At 42.0% G+C, this 19896-nt stretch overlaps 1 protein-coding gene across 3 annotated transcripts in view; it reads left to right on the top strand.

The window, feature by feature from the left end:
• Positions 1-19896, top strand: part of LOC115142781 (phosphatidate phosphatase LPIN2-like) — a 36229-nt gene that overhangs the window by 719 nt on the left and 15614 nt on the right. Inside the window, exons 1-8 of one of the 3 annotated variants that reach the window (XM_029682507.2) lie at positions 3336-3416; positions 6493-6693; positions 8718-8813; positions 10775-11025; positions 11256-11366; positions 17038-17146; positions 17269-18265; positions 18491-18587. In XM_029682507.2, the coding sequence (XP_029538367.1) occupies positions 3351-3416; positions 6493-6693; positions 8718-8813; positions 10775-11025; positions 11256-11366; positions 17038-17146; positions 17269-18265; positions 18491-18587 (1928 nt within the window). In that variant the 5' untranslated portion in view covers positions 3336-3350. Of the gene's footprint in view, positions 1-3335; positions 3417-5942; positions 6039-6492; positions 6694-8717; positions 8814-10774; positions 11026-11255; positions 11367-17037; positions 17147-17268; positions 18266-18490; positions 18588-19896 lie in introns of those variants that run through there. The other 2 variants (XM_029682510.2, XM_029682509.2) reach the window with 2 other exon arrangements.

The following is a 19896-nucleotide window of genomic DNA, read 5'->3' as shown; positions in this document are numbered from 1 at the left end:
CTATCGCAAAGTCATTGTTGCTAGGATATTGGAATCAAATGTACATAGTCATTTAGCAGACTCCCTTATCCAGAGCAACTTACCGTAGTGAGTGTATACGTTTTCGTACTTTTATCCTGGCAAATGCCACCTCCACCTTTTTTTACAGGTCATGCTTGATGGTCTTTATTTTCTAAGTCCACGTCAGATGCATGCTAGTAGCACATACGTCAGAGGTACACACTGAGTAGGTGGCTTCTAACCAATGATGTAGCACAAAGGCAAGCAGGCATTTCTAATCGACCTGGCCCCGGTATCCTGGAAGGATATTGACCTCCCGTCAGTAGAGGATGCCTGGTTGTTCTTTAAAAGTGCTTTCCTCACCATCTTAAATAAGCATGCCCCTTTCAAAAACGCTCTAGACCCAAACTGTTATAGACCTATATCCATCCTGCTTTTCTAAAGTCTTGGAAAGCCAAGTGAACAAACAGATCACCGACCATTTCAAATCCCACCGTACCTTCTCCGCTATGCAATCCGGTTTCCGAGCTGGTCACGGGTGCACCTCAGCCATGCTCAAGGTCCTAAACAATATCATAACCGCCAGCCGTCTTCATCGAACCTGGCCAAGGCTTTTCACTCTGTCAATCACCACATTCTTATCGGCAGACTCAACATCCTCGGTTTCTCTAATGACTGCCTCGCCTGGTTCACTAACTACTTCTCAGAGTTCAGTGTATCAAATTGGAGGGCCTGTTGTCTGTACCTCTGGCAGCCTCTATGGGGGTGCCACAGGTTTCAATTCTCAGGCTGACTCTTTTCTCTGTATATATCAATGATGTCGCTCTTGCTGCGGGTGATTCTTTGATCCACCTCTACGCAGACGACACCATTCTGACACCACCCGTAGCACGCGCTCCAGCAGGTATATTTCACTGGTCATCCCCAAACCAACACATACTTTGGCCGCCTTTCCTTCCAGTTGTCTGCTACCAATGACTGGAACAAATTGCAAAAATCACTGAAGTTGGAGACTTATACCTCCCTCACTAACTTTAGGCATCAGCCGTCAGAGCAGCTTACCGATCGCTGCAGCTGTACACAGCCCATCTGTAAATAGCCCATCTAACTACCTACCTCATCCCATATTTGTTTGTTTTTCTGCTCTTTTGCACACCAGTATCTCTACTTGCACATCATCATCTGTACATCTATCACTCCAGTGTTATTTGCCAAATTGAAATTACTTTGTCACTATGGCCTATTTATGGCATATTATTTATTATTCCTTACTTCATTTGCACACACTGTATACATATTTTTCGATTGTGTTATTGACTGTACGATTATTTATCCCAGGTGTAACTCAGTGTTTTTTTTTTTGTCGCACTGCTTTGCTTTATCTTGGCCAGCTCGCAGTTGTAAATGAGAACTTGTTCTCAACTGGCCTACCTGGTTAAATAAAGGTGAAATAAAAAAATACATCGGAGGTACACAATGTATTTATTAGGGACACCCATTAGCTGCTGCCGAGGCATCAGCTACTCTTCCTGTGGTCCAAACACATGAAGGCACTTACATATGAAACAAAAGATACAACAACACCACTACATATTTACAATACAAATGGTATAATACCACCATACAACAATATTACAATGTAGATGTGTGTGGAGTACGTGAGCTTGTATGTGTGTCGACCTTTTTGTGTGTCTCTTCACAGGCTCAGCTGTTCCATAAGGTGCATTTTTACCAGTTTTTTTATATCTGATTCTACTGCTGTGGAATAGAGTTCCATGTAGTCATGGCTCTATGTAGTACTGTGCGCCTCCCATAGTCTGTTCTGGACTTGGGAACTGTGAAGAGACCTCTGGTGGCATGTATTGTGGGGTATTCATGGGTGTCTGAGCTGTGTGCTAGTAGTTCAAACAGACAGTTCGGTACATTCAGCTTGTCAACACTTCTTACAAAAACAAGTAGTGATTAATTAGGTGGCTTCTAACCAATGATGTATCTTTTGCTTCTAACAGATGGGATGAGTCTCTTTGCCTTTGGCCATGTTTGCCTTTAAAATGATCTCTACCACTTTGAGGGAATGGTTCTCCTTGGCTACAATGCATGCCTATCAAAATGAAAGTTGTAGTCTGACATGTCGGGAAAAGTAGTAATAGCAAGCTTTGTCCAATGCTTAAAAGGATCAGCACCAAAGTCACAAGTAATTCGCATACTGGCCATTTTTCGTAGATATCTGAGTAACTTAATTGCAGTGTTACTACAGTTCATCTAGCTTAATCATGTTTAGACATATCAATGAAATAATAGGCCTACTCTTGGCTTTCCAGAAATATATCGAATGCCAGGAGTTTTCCCTCACCACTGTACTCAGTTTGCACTCCCTCCATTTTGTCTCCACACAAAATTGTCCGTTCTGGGCTTTATGTCCAGCCTCCATTTACTGCTGACCTCGCAGATTATATTACAAAGTAATGTATCGCTAAAAATAAATCATATCAACTGAAACTTGAATTGCCTGACAGAGCAAAGAGAAGAAAACAATCACACCGTCATCGCTGTAGCCCAGGAGCTTTCCAGCGGCCCTGCTCTACTTGTCTCTTCTAGAACCAGCATGGTTAGGCTATTTGGTCAATTGCACTGTGTGTACCTCTACCCACACTGTACTTCCTCCCTCACCCCCTTGTGCACCAACTCACCTTTTTTGTTTTCTATTCATGTAAGGATATCCATTCAAGTTCCCAAAAGTACCGCTTTCAAGTCCCCGAAAGAAATTGTTGTTGATAAATGGTAGCGTTTATTCTAGTGTTGATGTTGCGCGTCATGGATGCTAGAGTCTCTTTTCGAATGGCCAGAGAGTAGCAGTCAATCCCAGAGTGCGCCGGGTGACTGGTCACTGCGTGTTGGGCAGAGCGGAGTGTTCGTGAATAGATCAGCCAAGCTTTTCAGAAACTGCTGGCCTGGCTGTCATGTGCAGTGAGAGGGGAAGTGTGAATTGTGTATACGTGCCTTAATGTGTGTGTGTGTGTACGTGATCGAGGGAGCGGTGATGTGAGTGAATATACTGGGTCTCTCACATAGACTTCTATATTGCATTCCAGCTCAGAACACACGGGCCTAGAGACTATTAACGCTAGGCTAGTATATGCCAATTAGAAAACCCTCCTCGGGACGGGACTTTGTAGGGGCTGAAAATGACTTTTTCTTTTCAAAGTATCCGCAGTTCTACTAAGGTGGCTTTGGAGTCTTCTAGCCTAAGTGTCCAAAATGTAGCCTAGTGGAGGGCTAACTGGAGGGCCAGTGGACCGATTCTGGGGAGCATAAAGAATTCTGGGGGATGAAGGAAGTTTGGGTGACTGATGGCGGAAGGGGGGTCCAGGGAACAAGGCCTTGTGGGGAAAGTACAACTTCACTTCTCTCTGTTGGTAAGGCCTGAAACTGTTAGCCATATCCTTTTGGGGAGGCTATGTTTCTCAAGATTTTACTTTTAGTCTTGTTGTCTTTCCTCTTAAGTCACTTTAATCCACATTCAACATTTTGTTGTGACAGTACACTGACTCCATGATTAGCCTTAGCCTGTTTTATTGGTCTTCTACATTCTGATAGGCTACTCCTTCACCTTTCGAAGTCCTATTGTCATCACTGGTCAGAATAAAAGTAGAACAGCCCAATTTGCCTTGATTAATGCTCGGTTCTCCTGTTTTGTTTGTTTGTTATTTGGGCCTAGTTTTGTTATAGTGCCTAGTTTTTTTTGTGGAGAGTCCTCAAATCTTATGTGGTTTTCATTCAAAAGTAGTAGCTTGATCATAATTCAGTCTTGTTAAATATGTGGTCGCTTCCAATAGAGGTTACTACAGAATGCAGAAGCTAACATTTTATTAGCCTTGGGCCTAGGCTATGGGATTTGTTTAACTGTGAATCATAGACTCTACATTTAATGATCATGTTGTGGTTTGTCAATGCGTGTATGCTGAACATGCTTTTTTTGGACCTCGTGCCTTTCTCTACAATGTTACTAATCAGTTTGCCAGTATGGATTTGACTAAAGGACACTCTTGGACACAACTCAAAATGTAGCCTAAGCTACAGTGCCTTCAGAAAGTATTCACACCCCTTGACTTTTTTCCACATTTTGTTGTTACAGCCTGAATTCAAAATGGCTGAAATGTAGATTTTTGTGTCACTGGCCTACACACAATACCCCGTAATATAAAAGTGGAAATATGTTTGACATTTTTACAAATTCATAAAAAATGAAAAGCTGAACTTGCTTGTCAATAAGCATTCAACCCCTTTGTTATGGCAAGCCTAAATACGTTTAGGACTAACAATGTGCTTAACAAGTCAGATAATAAGTTGCATGGACTCACTCTGTGTGCAATAATAGTGTTTATGATTATTTTTTTAATGACATACAATACACAAAAACCATTATCTCCAAGGTCCCTCAGTCGAGCAGTGAATTTCAAAATCCGATTCAATCACAAGGGAGGTTTTCCAATGCACCTATTGGTAGATGGGTAAAACAATAGACAGACATTGAAAATCCCTTTGCGCATGGTGAAGTTATTATACTTTGGATGGTGTATAAAAACACCCAGTCAGTACAAAGATGCAGGCAACCTTCTTAAATGGTTGCCAGAGAGGAAGGAAACCGCTCAGGGATTTCACCATGATGCCAATGGTGACTTAGTTTGTTGGCTGTAATTGAACTGAGGAAGGATCAACATTTTAGTTACTCCACAAAACTAACCTAATGACAGTGAGAGAGAAAAAGGAAGCCGGTACAGAGTAAATATATTCCGAAACATGCATCCTGTTTGCAAGAATACTGCAAGAAATGTGACAAAACTATTTACTTTTTTTGTCCTGAATACAAAGTGATATGTTTGGGGCAATCCAATATAACACATTACTGAGTACCCCTCTCCATATTCTCAAGCATAGTGGTGGCTGTATCATGCTATTGGTATGCTTGTTAATCGTTAAGGTCTGGGGAGTTTTTCAGGATAAAAAAAGAAAATAAATGGTGCTAAGCACAGGCAAAAGCCTAGAGGAAAACCTGCTTTAGTCTGCTTTCCACCAGACACTGGGAGATTTAATTAACCTTTCATCAGGACAATAACCTAAAACACAAAGCCAAATCTACACTTGAGTTTCTTACCAAGAAGACAGTGAATGTTCGTAAGTGCCCTACTTACAGTTTTGACTTAAATCTACTTGGAAAGTCTATGGCAAGACCTGAAAATGGTTGTCGAGCAATGATCACCACCAATTTGACAGAGCTTGAAGAATAATGGGCAAATGTTGGACAATCCAGGTGTGGAAAGCTCTTAGACTGACCCAGAATGACCCCAAAGGTGCTTCTACAACATATTGACTCAGTGGTGTGAATGCAAACATTTCTAAAAACATGTTTTCACCTTGTCATTATGGGGATATTGAGTGTAGATGGGTGAGACAAAAAAAATATATATATATATATATACATTTAATACTGAATTCAGGCTGTAACACAACAAAATGTGGAATAAGTCAAGGGGTATGAATACTTTCTGAAGTCACTAAGTCTGATTACCTGTTGTCAGAAATAATTGATGTAATCCCATCTTTTCTAATTAGGCCTAGGTAAGCTGTTTTACAGGGAATTTCAGGTAAGTAGCCTATCAGGAGTACCAAAACAGCTCTCAATATTGATTTGTTTTCTGTAGGCCTAGAGCCTATTACGCTGTTACAACCTCAGACCTATATATGTGACAAAACAGCATAGAAAGAATTTTGTAACCCCATAAATAGGAACTCCATATAAGGTGGGTCAATGCATCATCATGAGTAGTTAAAGGAAATGACATCACCAGATTGTTTTGTTGGGTGTGTAATGATGGACCTTGCTCTTTCTCAGAGCAGTGGATCTTTAACCTATAATAATTAATCAACACTCTCGCATATTCCAAGGGTCAAGTAAGCTTGTTTAAAACACTTAGGCTAGCTGCTTGGCATCTCGGTTTAGCGTGACAAGATTTTAGAGTGGACATGATCCTGGTAAGGTAAATGTATGTTGTATTCTGCCAACAAACTTGGATAGCCTACTAGGCTATATTATCCTAGGTATTGTAAAAAGTTGATTGTATGGTAGTCCAGCTCGATAATTGTGTTTTGATTTAACCAGGTAAAAGCACATGGGAAGAAACATCAGGTGAAAGCAATATGGCAGTAGCCCATGTGAGTTTAGCTTCTAGGGAGGAAGAGAGAAGAGTATAGCCTACCTCGTTATTGATTGACGACAAATTGCATTTATATTGTTTTGCCTCTCATGAGGTCTCAAAACATGTTACACAATTTGCAGTCGGAGCCTGGATTAGGCCTCATGTATTCTCAATTCAAGAACATTGATTGGTAGAGAATTGCGTAAACGTTGGACAAGAATTGCCCCTTGACCCATTTTCCCCTCCCCCACCCACACTCCTCATTCTCCTGCTCTATCTCTCCCTCCACCTCCAGTCCCAGACCATGAACTACGTGGGGCAGCTGGCAGAGTCGGTGTTTGTGACGGTGAAGGAGCTGTACCGGGGTCTGAACCCAGCCACGCTCACGGGGGGCATCGATGTCATCGTGGTGCGCCAGCCCGACGGCAGCCTCCAGTGCTCCCCATTCCACGTGCGCTTCGGCAAGCTGGGGGTGCTGCGCTCCAAAGAAAAAGTGGTGAGTATGGAGAAGACTGGAGTGTGTGGTGTAGCCTACACCTGATGGGTGTATGTACAGTGCCTTCAGAAAGTGTTCGCACCCCTTGACTTTTTCCACATGTTCTTGTGTTACAGCCTGAATTCAAAATGGATTAAATTTATGTGTTTTGTCAGTAGCCTACACACAATACCCCCATAATGTCAAAGTGGAATCATGTTTTTAGACATTTTTACAAATTAATAAATTAAAATCTGTCAAGTTTTCAATCCCTTATGGCAAGCCTAAATCAGTTCAGGAGTAAAAAAAAATGTGCTTAACAAGTCACATAAGTTACATGGACTCTGTGTGCAATAATAGTGTCTAATGTAATTTTTTGGAATGACATGCATACAATACGCACACTATCTGTAAGGTCCTTCAGTTGAGCAGGTGCCTCAAAGAGGGACTTGGGAAAATTGCTGTTGGCTCAGACCAGGGCAGCACGGCTGGCCCTTAAAAGTACACGGAGAGCTAACATTAATGACATGCATTTCAGTCTCTCATGGCTCAACGTGGAAGAGGGATTGACTTCCTCATTACTTGTTTTTGTAAGAGGTGTTGACAAGCTGAAGGTTACCGAGCTGTCTGTTTAAACTACTAGCACACAGCTCGGACACCCATGCATACCCCACAAGACATTCCACCAGGGGTCTCTTCACAGTCCCCAAGTCCAGAACAGACATTGGGAGGCGCACAGTACTACATAGAGCCATGACTACATGGAACTCTATTCCACATCAGCTAACTGATGCAAGCAGTAGAATCAGATTCAAATAGCAGGTAAAAATACACCTTATGGAACAGTGGGGACTGTTGGATGTTGAATATCCCTTTAAGCATGGTGAAGTTATTAATTACACTTTGGATGGTGTGTCAGTACAAAGATACAGGTGTCCTTCCTAACTCAGTTGCCGGAGTGGAAGGAAACCCCTCAGGAGTTTCACCATGCGGCCAATAGTGACTGACTTAGAGTTTAATGGCTGTGACTGGAGAGAACTGAGGATGGATCAACAACATTGTAGTTACTCCATAATATTAACCTAAATGACAGAGTGAAAATATGGAAGCATGTGCAGAAGAATACAAATATTCCAAAACATGTTTGTATTAAGACACTAAAGTAAAACTGCAAAACTGTGGCAAAGAATGGACTTTGGCCTGAATACAAAGCTTGATGTTTGGGGCAAATGCAAGACTACATCATGTTATGGGTATGCTTGTCATCGGCAAGGACTAGGGAGTTTTCTGGGGGGATAAAAATGAACAGAATCGAGCCAAGCAAAGGCAAAATCCTAGAGGAAAATCTGGTTCAGTCTGCTTTCCAACAGACACTGGGAGGCAAATCCACCCTTAAACAGGACAAGAACCTGAAACACAAGGTCTAATATACACTGGAGTTGCTTACCAAGACGACATTGAATGTTCCTGAGAGGCCTAGTTACAGTTTGGACTTAAATCGGCTTGAAAGTCTATGGCAAGACTTGAAAATGGCTGTCTAGCAATGATCAACAATCAACTTCACAGAGCTTATTAAAACTAATAATGTGCAAATATAGTACAATCCAGGTGTGCCAAGCCCTTAGAGACTTAACCAGAAAGACTCACAGCTGTAATCGCTGCCAAAGGTGATCAAATATAAAACATTTTATTAAAAAAATATATATAATAATTATATAACGTGTTGACTCGGGTGTGTGAATACTTATGTAAATGAGATATTTCATTTTCAATACATTTTCTACCATTTCTAAAAACATGTTTTCACTTTGTCATTATGCCGACGGTATGTGTAGATGGGTGAGAAAACAAATACATTTGAATAAATGTTGAATTCCGGCAGTAACACAACTAAATGTGAGGCTCGTCAAGGGGTATGAATACTTTCTGAAGGCACTGTATGTAAGCGGATAAATACACATATAGATGATCGACATACCATTTTTCACGCTCTCAACACACACACACACACACACACACACACATTGACTGTGACTGTGTTGCAGGTGGACATTGAGATCAACGGGGAGCCAGTTTACCTGCAAATGAAGCTGGGGGACAACGGAGAAGCTTTTTTCGTGGAGGAAAATGAGGATTTTGAGGTTTGTCCTATTAAACAAAAATATATATATTTATATATATGATCCTATAGGTCTGTTCATTAGTGGAGGTTAACCTCTTTTTGGAGACGTGTTAAGCTAATAGGATAGGTGATGTAGCCTGTTATGTTTATTCTTAGGCATTGTACATTGTCAATAAGCCAATCATAAACATTCCCCCCCCCCCCACAAAGTGGGATTATAATGTATTTACTTGTTATATTTTGTCAATGGTCTACACCAAATACTGTAATATTATTGTGGAAGAATAATTATCTAACATTTGTTAGAGGAATGAAAAATAAAACACTAATATACCTTGATTAGATAAGTGTTCACCCCCATAGTCAATACATGTTAGAAACATCTTTGGCAGCAATTACAGCTGTTTGTCTTATTAGGTTAATTGTTACGATCATCGTTAGAGCCGTTTTCAAGTCTTGCCATAGATTTTAAAGACGATTTTTAAGTCGAAACTGGAAGTAGGCCACTCAAGAACATTCCCTGTCTTCTTGGTAAATAACTCCCAGTGTAGATTTGGCCTTGTGTTGTAGGTTATTGTCCTGCTGAAAGGTGAATTCCTCTCCCAGTGTCTGGTGTAAAGCAGACTGGGGAAGGTTTTCCTCAAGAATTGCTTGTGCTTAGTTCCATTTATTTTATCCTGAAATCTCCCCGGTCTTTGCCAATGTCAAGCATACCCATACCATGATGCAGATACCACCATGCTTGAAAGGAGGAAGTTACTCAGTGACGTGTTGAGTTGGATTTGCCCCAAACATAAGGCTCAAAAAAAATTTTTTTTGTATTATTACATTAGTGCCTTGTTAAATACAGGATGTATGTTTTGGAATATTTGTATTCTGTATTTTATTATTATTATATCATTTTCTTGTGGAGTCACAGTAATGTCCCATCACAGCCATTGAACTAAAGTCACCAATGGGCTCATGGTGACATCCTTGAGCAGTTTCCTTCCTGTCCTTCAGTTCAATAGGACGACTGTATCTTTGTGTCACAGCCAAATTATTAACTTGACCATGCTTAAAGAGATTCAATGTCTGATTTATTCCCTTTCAGTCAGTCACTCGGCATAACTTACTTTGGGGAGTCAACAACCAATCAAATTCACCAGATTTTTTTTTTTTTAAACACACCCAATGGGCCAATGAATTCAGGGCCAGCCCTGGGAAGCCCCGCCTGCCTGCCTGTAATGCCGGGGCTTGCGTTCATTTCCTCAATTTACTAACATTTCAAACACACGGACTACTAGATTTGGCTCCGACTTAGGTGTCTGTTAGTGGGGAGAGAGTACTCGTCCGCTAGATGTCTTGGTATTTACTTTAAGCAAACACAAAAACAAACTACTTTCTGCTTTGTTTGTCTAGCTAATGCTTCCTTGCTTGAATAAGTTGGCCAGTGGTAAGAGCTCAAAAAGGCTAACCAGACAGAGTTGAACGTCCGACCATGCCCTAGGGCATGTGGTTTCACAATGGAAATTCAAGATAGCACTTGTGAGTGTCTTGTTTGCCTGGGGTGGAAACGCTCTGGCTGCCTTGACTCGGACCTGTTTGTGTGACGGTGTCAGCGTACAGGAGTCTGAACTCTGTCGGTGTCTTCTTAGGAAGATTGGCGTAACTGGAGAAGGCCCTCTCTTTTAATAGACAAAACAGTGTCCGACGGCATCAGGGTTGCCTGAGATGGGGAGAGAAGGTCTGTTTGTTGGAGTTGTTCTCCGCCTGTCATGCAGGGGACTGGTGCTCAATTCCCAGATGGGCATTCCAACTAGGCTTGGGCGATACCCCGGTATACGGTATAAATGGTATATTTTGTAATACCGATCGGGGGGGGGCGTATGAAGTACCAGTCAAAAGTTTAGACACACCTACTCATGTGTAGCCGAGTACATTAACACAACTAATTAGTATTTTATAGTTGTGCCTTAATTTTCTCCCCTTCACCCCCAGTCCAGAGTGCCAGCCCACCTCTGTACGTCACCCATCCTCATCGAGCTCCCGGAGGGGGCCGAGGAGACCTTCGAAGGCCCCCCCACTTCCGGTAGCACACGCAGGAAAAAGCGGCGGCGCAAACGCATACGCTCCGACTCCCACCTAAGAGATGATGGCAGCTCCTCGTCCGATGAGAGGGAGAGAGAGCGGGAGCAGACTGAACAGGAGAGCCCTTCCAAAGAAGAGCTCACCACATCCATGCTCGCCAGGTCAATGTCAACTCCTGTTGAAAACATAAATTCTATTGGTTAAGAATGACTATTCTATTGGATTCATAGTGCTGGCCAAACTAAATCAAACACACCACAAGTGTTAGGTGAAAAAGACAAATACATCTAACCCATGTTCTATTGTTAGATATAGCATTCGGTATATGGCTTTGAACGATCTGATTTTATGTTCTGATATCCTGTGGCTGGCTCTTTTGTCTCCCTAACAGTAAGTCGGTGTACTTCTCGCTGTCTGAGCAACCGTATGAAGAGTTGGGGGCCGTGCAGACCAGGGACGTACACCCTCACTCAGAGGGAGAGTGGTCCCCCTCAGAGAGCAGGTCAGACAACTTACCCTCTAAGCCTTTATGTATTGGTTTTTGATTTATTATTTTGACCTCTCACTTAGAAACGTGACCTGTGGATTGCACATGTAATTTTGACTTGGGAGCACCAGTGCCTCTCAGATAATCCATTGAATGGCGCACATGGTTACGTCTATATCGTTGTTTTCAGTCCGGGGCACTCAGGTTGCCAAACTGTTCAAAACTTTACCTTTTTTTACCGTGGTATAACACATTTTGGCTCGTTTGAAGAGTGGTACTAAATTGAGGAAAATAATGCAAGCCCCGGTGTTACAGCTTTAGGAGGGCGGGGCTTCTGAGGGCGGGGTCTGCACTGTGTTCTTTCTAGAGCAGTTTCGCAGGACGCTTTTAAGAGTCCACACAAATGAATCGCCATAAGTAAGGAACTATGCTAACCGTTCAAATAAATCCGATATAATTTGTATAAAAAAAACATTTGTCAAAGAAAATGTATTATTTGCAGAATGGAGTGAGCTGGGAGGTCATTACCACTAAATAAATGAATAGGGACAATTTAGGTGTGACCCATTTTTTTTATTCCACCGAGGTGTGCTACAGTTTAAAAAAAGGTTGGAAGCCACTGCTTGGGAACGACTGCTCTAAGGGGCTGTTTCCTGGACACCGATTAAAATAATAATCCACCTGAAACCACCATTTCCTGTACAGTGTTAAATAACACTGTGAGAACAATATTTTTTGTGAAGAAATGTTTCACTTTGTCGTTATACAATAATAACACTAATAATAGGGATCGTTATACAAAACAATAAGGGTTGAGATGATTTCTTTATCACTACCCCTTCCTATGTCCCTCATACATACAGTACTTTGGACACCTACTCATTCAGGGGTTTTTCTTAATTTGTACTATTTCCTACGTTGTAGAATAATAGCGAAGACATCAACACAATGAAATAACACATATGGAATCATGTAGTAACCAAAAAAAAGTGTTAAACAAATCCAAATATATTTGAGATTCTACAAAGTAGAATCTTTGCACACTCTGGACAGGAAGGTAACTGCTCAAGGATGTCACCATGAGGCCAATGGTGGTTGAGTTCAATTGCTGTGAAGGGAGAACTGGGGATGGATCAACCACCCTGTAGTTACTCCACAATGACAGAGGTGAAAAGAAGAATACAAATATTCCCAAACATGTATCCTGTATACAACAGGGCACTAAAGTAATACTGCAACAAAACAAAAAAACACAGCAAAGTAATACAAGTTTTGTCCTAATTTCAAAGCCTGATGTTTGGGGCATATCCAAGCCATCACTGAGTTAATTGCCTCCTTATTTTCAAGCATGGTGGAGGCTGCATGGTATGGGTATGCTTGGCATCGGCAAAAACAGACACTTTTAGGATAAAAAGAAACGAGACGGAACAAAGCACATTGCAAAATCCTAGAGGAAAACCTGCTTCAGTCTGCTTTACCTCAGACACTGGGAGATTAATTCACCATTCAGCAGGACAATAACTTACAACACAAGGCTAGCTAGTAACGTTAGCATATCAAACATTAACCTTTAACACTCATGCAAGTATTAAAAGTACAGTTTCAGTATTTTTAAAGTTACTTGAGATCAAACCAGGCTTCATTATACTGTAGGAGGTAAATGCAAAATTGGTGTCATGAAGGGCAGCAAAGAAGCCACTTCTCTCCAGGAAAAACATCAGGGACAGACTGATATTCTGCAAAAGGTACAGGGATTGGACTGCTGAGGACTGGGGTAAAGTCATTTTCTCTGATGAATCCCCTTACCTTTTGTTTGCGGCATCCGGAAAAAAGCTTGTCCGGAGAAGACAAGGTGAGCGCTACCATCAGTCCTGTGTCATGCCGACAGTAAAGCATTTTGAAACCATTCATGTGTGGGGTTGCTTCTCAGCCAAGGGAGTGGGCTCACTCACAATTTTGTCAAAGAACATAGCCTTGTTAAAAGAATGGTACCAACACATCCTCAGAGAGCAACTTCTTCCAACCATCCAGGAACAGTTTGGTGACGAACAATGCCTTTTCCAGCATGATGGAGCACCTTGCCATAAGGCGAAAGTGATAACTAAGTGGCTCGGGGAACAAAACATCAATATTTTGGGTCCATGGCCAGGAAACTCATCAGACCTTAATCCCATTGAGAACTTGTGGTCAATCCTCAAGAGGCCAGTGGACAAACAAAAACCCACAAATTCGGACAAACTCCAAGCATTGATTATACAAGAATGGGCTGCCATCAGTCAGGATGTGGCCCAGAAGTTAATAGACAGCATGCAAATATTGAGTCTTTGCATCAACTTCATGTAATTGTCAATAAAAGCCTTTGACACTTATGAAATGCTTGTAATTATACTTCAGTATTCCATAGTAACACCTGGCAAGAATATCTAAAGACACTGAAGCAGCAAACTTTGTGGAAATTAATATTTGTGTCATTCTCAAAACTTTTGGCCACGACTGATGACCTTACCGTGAAATGCTTGCTTACTTAACCAACGGTGCAGTTCAAGAAGAGTTAAGAAAATATTTACCATATAAACTAAAGTGTAAACTTTTTGACTGCTCATGAATTTATTTTACTACTCTGCCATTTTTAAAGACCTGGAGTTATAACCAGTTTTAGGAGGGAATGTCATTATTTTAACGGTCCCCCCGTTGCCCTGAGAACAAGCCGGTGACAATGCTACGGGTCAATTATTATCAGCACAAAATGTAATCACAGAGAGCAGCAGGCCCTACATCTCAAGAAATCAACAACCATCGGCAACGCACTCACCTGCTTTCATTGTTTATGTGACATGGACATGCGACAGCACAGGGACTGTACTGTGGCTGAGGCACACAGGGAGCAAGGAGACACTGCCTGGGATCTGTCTGATGAGCTGGAAGCATTCATTTCAATCCTGCATGTCCGTGAAGCATTCGGTGGAAAGAGTGTGTACCTAAAATATGGAAGGCTTCTGGTCAGACATGTATGGGATACCTTACTTTGGAGAAACCATGTCACAGGATGGCTTCAAGAGATCATGCGTTACCTCAGTTTTGATGACAAAGAACAGTTGAACAAAGAATTGATTGAACAGTTAAATGTTTTTGTTTTTAAATATAGCCTACAGCGACAAAAACGAATAAATGCCTTTTTTAAAATATATGTTTTTAAAGTATTCTGTTAACACCATGAGTACAACCAAATTATTATTTTAGCGATAGCATATATGAAATATATTAATTACACTGAGAATGTTGCAGTCAGAATGACTGACTGCTCGTTAGCTTGAAGAGGGGTCCCTCGAGGCCCAGCGGTTCTAGTGTTAAAGCTGCGGCAACAATTTCAGAATGCAACTCAATAAACAAGTCTCAAATATAATGAAAAATGCCAATACATTTCAGCTGTTTCAAGAACATTGCTCTGCTATTAGTATTTTTACAATATGAATGTTCGGCTTAACGAGACAATTATTTTTACACTGCGCTGCTTAGAGGGGAGCCACTATCGGGCAAGTGCTGTGTGCGACCTCCGGAGTTAGCGTTTGAGACGTCAGAAATACAGTAATCTCTGAAATTTCTAATTTAGGCATCTGTGTCCAAGAAAGCACATTTTCTTTCTCTTTCACCCTCTCTCTGCGTCTGTCCACCTCATTCTCTCTCAAGTTGTTGAACTCTCTCTGTTCTTGTCACTTTTTTCCCTACTGTCTTTCTCCCGCTCTCTTAAAATAGGAAAAGCACACATCTGAGGTTACTTGTTGCAGGTGCGTGGGAATTCTATGATAACCTGCAAACTGCGCTTGCCGGTGTCAATTATGTTTATTTAGCTTATGTATGCATTAGAGGTCGACCGATTTAATCGGAATGGCCGATTTTAATTGGGGCCGATTTCAAGTTTTCATAACAATCGGAAATCGGTGTTTTGGACACCGATTTGGACAATTTTATTATTTTTTTTACACCTTTTATTTAACTAGGCAAGTCAGTTAAGAACACATTCTTATTTTTAATGAAGGCCTAGGAACGGTGGGTCAACTGCCTTGTTCAGGGGCAGAATGACAGATTTTACCTTGTCAGCTCGGGGATTCAATCTTGCAACCTTACGGTTAACTACTCCAATGATCTAACCACCTGCCTCTCATTGCACTCCACGAGGAGCCTGCCTGTTACGCAAATGCAGTAGAAGCCAAGGTAAGTTGCTACTGTGTGAAGACTATTTCTTCCTAACAAAGACGGCCAACTTCGCCAAACGGAATGATTTAACAAAATCGCATTTGTGAAAAAAGCACAATCGTTGCACACTGAACCTAACCATAAACATCAATGCCTTTCTTAAAATCAATACACAGAAGTACATATTTTTAAACCTGCATATTTAGCATATTTAGCATCCAGGTTAGCAGGCAATATTAACCAGGAGAAATTGTCACTTCTCTTGCGTTCATTGCACGCAGTCAGGGTATATGCAACAGTTTGGGCCGCCTGGCTCGTTGCGAACTAATTTGCCAGAGTTTTACTTAATTGTGACACAGAAGGTTGTGCAATGTAACAGCAATATTTAGACTTATGGATGCCACCCGTTAGATAAAATACGGAACGGTTCCGTATTTCACTGAAAGAATAAACGTTTTGTTTTCGAAATGATAGTTTCCGGATTCTACCATATTTATGACCTAAGGCTCGTATTTCTGTGTGTTATTATGTTATAATTAAGTATATGATTTGATAGAGCAGTCTGACTGAGCGATGGTAGGCAGCAGCAGGCTCGTACGCATTCATTCAAACAGCACTTTTGTGCGTTTTGCCAGCAGCTCTTCGCAATGCTTCAAGCATTGAGCTGTTTGACTTCAAGCCTATCAACTCCCGAGATTAGGCTGGTGTAACCGATGTGAAATGGCTAGCTAGTTAGCAGGGTGCGCGCTAATAGCATTTCAATCGGTGACGTCACTCGCTCTGAGACTTGCTCTGCAAGGGCCGCGGCTTTTGTGGAGCGCTGGGTAACGATGCTTCAAGGGTGGCAGTTGTCAATGTGTTCCTGGTTAGAGCCCAGGTAGGGGCGAGGAGAGGGACGGAAGCTATACTGTTACACTGGCAATACTAAAGTGCCTATAAGAACATCCAATAGTCAAAGGTATATGAAATACAAATGGTTTAGAGAGAAATATTCCTATAATAACTACAACCTAAAACTTCTTACCTGGGAATATTGAACTCATGTTAAAAGGAACCATCAGCTTTCATATGTTCTCATGTTCTGAGTAAGGAACTTACACGTTAGCTTTTTTACATGGCACATATTGCACTTTTACTTTCTTCTCCAACACTGTTTTTGCATTATTTAAACCAAATTGAAACTGTTTCATTATCTGAGGCTAAATTGATTTTATTGATGTATTATATTAAGTTAAAATAAGTTCATTCAGTATTGTCATTATTACAAATAAATAAAAATTGGCCAATTATCGGTATCGACGTTGAAAAATCATAATCGGTCGACCTCTAGTATGCATGGCCTTTTTAGAGCTTGGCTCTCTTTCTCTCGCTCTTTATCTTCTGTCTCCCTCACTCTTTTAGTTTTTATCTCGCTCTCTCTCTCTGAAGAACAGTTTCTTTGTCTCTTCTGTTTCAATCTCGCGTTCTATTAATGAAGCCTCTGTGTCTCTAGTGTGTTCTACAGTCGTCCTTCCTCCCCCAAGAGTGACTCCGAGCTGCTGGTGAAGCCTCAGGAGTCCTCAGGGCCTCAGATGCAGTGGAACTGGGGTGGCTTTCCAAAGGTAGGATATAACAGGGTAGTACAGGTGCCGTAACAGGGCATACAGGTGTCATAAGTTGATGTAGAAAGTTTGTACTGAAGAAATTCATAACCACACTGCTTTGTTTTCCCTGCTCCCTCTAGATGTGTTTGGCGGAGAGGGGGACGGTGGAGGTGCAGCGCGTCTCCCCTGGTATCCACTGCTCGGACAGCTCCCACTTCCGCACCATCCAGTGGCAGGACTCCTTCGACATGGACCAGGAGCCCGATTTCAGCTGTGGCCGAGTGAACAGTAGCGTAACGGTGGTGGTCAGGCCCAAGCCCAGGACAGGACCACCGGTCCCACCCACAGAGACTTCCCCCATAGACCTGGAGAGAACCTCTAAGAGAAGCTCCAGCCCATATCACCCCACCGCAGAACCACTGACTTTAGCATCATTAGCGATGGCTAGCATAGACTCTTCCCAGGCTCCAGGGCATACAAAATATCAGCCCCAAGTAGAGACCCTGCAGGCAGGGGAGGAGGGAGCCAAGGAGTCTGCATCCAACCTGGAGCTGAAAGAGGCAAGATCCTCCCTGGCTAACATAGTTAGCATTGCTAATGGAGGAAATACTGATAGCCTAGCTAGTGAAGGAAGCATAGGTGATGTTGAATGTGTAGCTAACACAGTTAGCCTAATTGAAAACGACTGCATAGACACACCCATCCCACCCAAAAAGGGTAGCAAAGCTGGCACAGACAGGCTAGCTAGCAACAGGATAGATACTTTAGCAAACACTGCTAGCTTACCTGACGCTGCTAGCTTAGCCAATGCAGCAGGTCCCAACATTTTCACCGAGTCTCTCGATAGGATAGAACACCCAGACCAGCACAGTGCCTTACCAGAAACCAATGGACAGGAGTTTGCAGAAGGAGTTATCGTGAGTGAGGGCAACAGCGGGATCAAGCCCTGCACCGAGGGAGGGGAGGAGATGGAGATCAAATATGTTATGACGGACAGAGCCACAGAGGCCTCCCTGACCAATCAGGCTGTGGAGAGTATTGGAGTGACAGACATGGGAGCCACTGAGGCTCTGGGGGAGGAGCATTCTGGCTCAGCAGTCACAACGGGCAAAGCAGAGCACAGAGACAAGAAGAAAGGTGAGAACTCTGGGAGAAACAGATCTACCCATACTCAATTCCAAATGAACACCTAGTCTCACTCCCTAAACCCTAGGCACTTATCCCTTAGATCTGCGGGGATTTGACGGGTATAAGCATTATGTTAATAGATTCAAGAGGATTTGTGTTGTTTTTGACCTGACTTTGAATTGTGCTGTGGTTCTCTGTGCTCAGTATCTGTGCTGCTGTGCTTTGTGATCACAGGTAAACGCAGTCAGCACCTAGGACCCTCCGACATCTACCTGGACGACCTGTCTAACCTTGACCCAGAGGTGGCAGCTCTCTACTTCCCGCCTAAAGGGTAAAGGGCTCCCTGCTCTGATTTCTTTCTTTCTACCCTCCCTCAATGTAATCAGTGTTCATACATGATTGGTGAGAGAACAGATTCCACTATAGATCTACTTAAAGTTAGAACGGACATTGCTCTTAATCCACAGTTTTTCATAACACTTTTTAATTTTTTTTATATACATTAAGTTTTGGTGTCTCCCGTGGTTAAATATTAATGGAGGTCAACAGGCAATAGATTTCATAATATGCAGCCCAACATATGTCACCTTTCCCCCACTCTGACCCAAGTTCCTAGTTGGCATGCCTTCCGCAATCCACACTTACTCAGTGTCAAGGACGACACACATCGATGAACTCTGTGTGGATAATGTAGAAGGATGCATTCCCTAAACTAATCATGAGAAATTGTATCTTATCTTAGGCTTGACTTTGTCCTCACAAGGCAGGTCACACTGCTAGGGACTCGGCATAAGATATCAGTGTTTTTCAAAGTTCTAAATATCAGAGTAAGAAATTGACTCTATAAAAGCTCCAACCAAGTTTATTCACCCCAAAGGGTTGAACAGACAAAGAACATATTCATACAAGCCCTGATATTTAACCCTTTCTCCTACGCTGAGCCCCTCCTTACACATCTGAACAGCCAATACACATCTGTTGCTATCCAGAAGATTAGTGATATATATTCTTCCTCACTTCATCTAACCAGACCGCTGCCCAACTTCCTCACTCCTCCCCAACTCAGGCGGTCATTGTGATTGGTACCAGACTGTTTCTCTTCTCCTCCCATAGGATCCCTGATGGCTAACAATAACATATCCTGACATAATGTAAACGTTATACATTACCCTTTCTCCCTTAGTGAAATAAGTATATTTCATTATTTCTTAAGTCAAGAAATCAGAACCTCTCAAAGTCTTATTGATCCCATTGTTAAATACCAATCGGATCTCACTCATTCTATTTACAGTCAATTCCTGGGACTGTTTTCATAAAGTTTCTCAGAGTAGGAGTGCTGATCTATGGTCCATTTGAACTTTTCAATCATAATGAACAAGATCACATGGAAAAACTTGTTATGGCTTTATATCCCCTGCTATAATGTGGATAATCAGGAATTCCCCAGGGTAGGTGTTTAGGCCCCTTGCTTTAAAAAAAATAGTTACTAACGACATGCCACTGACTTTGAGTAAAGCCAGGGTGTCTATGTATGCGAATGACTCAACACTATACACAGCTACTACAGCGACTGAAATGACTGCAACACTCAACAAAGAGCTGCAGTTAGTTTTAGTTGGTGGCAAGCAATAAGTTAGACC

Source organism: Oncorhynchus nerka, linkage group LG15 (genome assembly GCF_034236695.1).
Source record: "Oncorhynchus nerka isolate Pitt River linkage group LG15, Oner_Uvic_2.0, whole genome shotgun sequence".
NCBI lineage: Eukaryota > Metazoa > Chordata > Actinopteri > Salmoniformes > Salmonidae > Oncorhynchus > Oncorhynchus nerka.
Note: the sequence above shows the minus strand (reverse complement) of the source record. Positions and strands in the feature narration are given on the sequence as shown.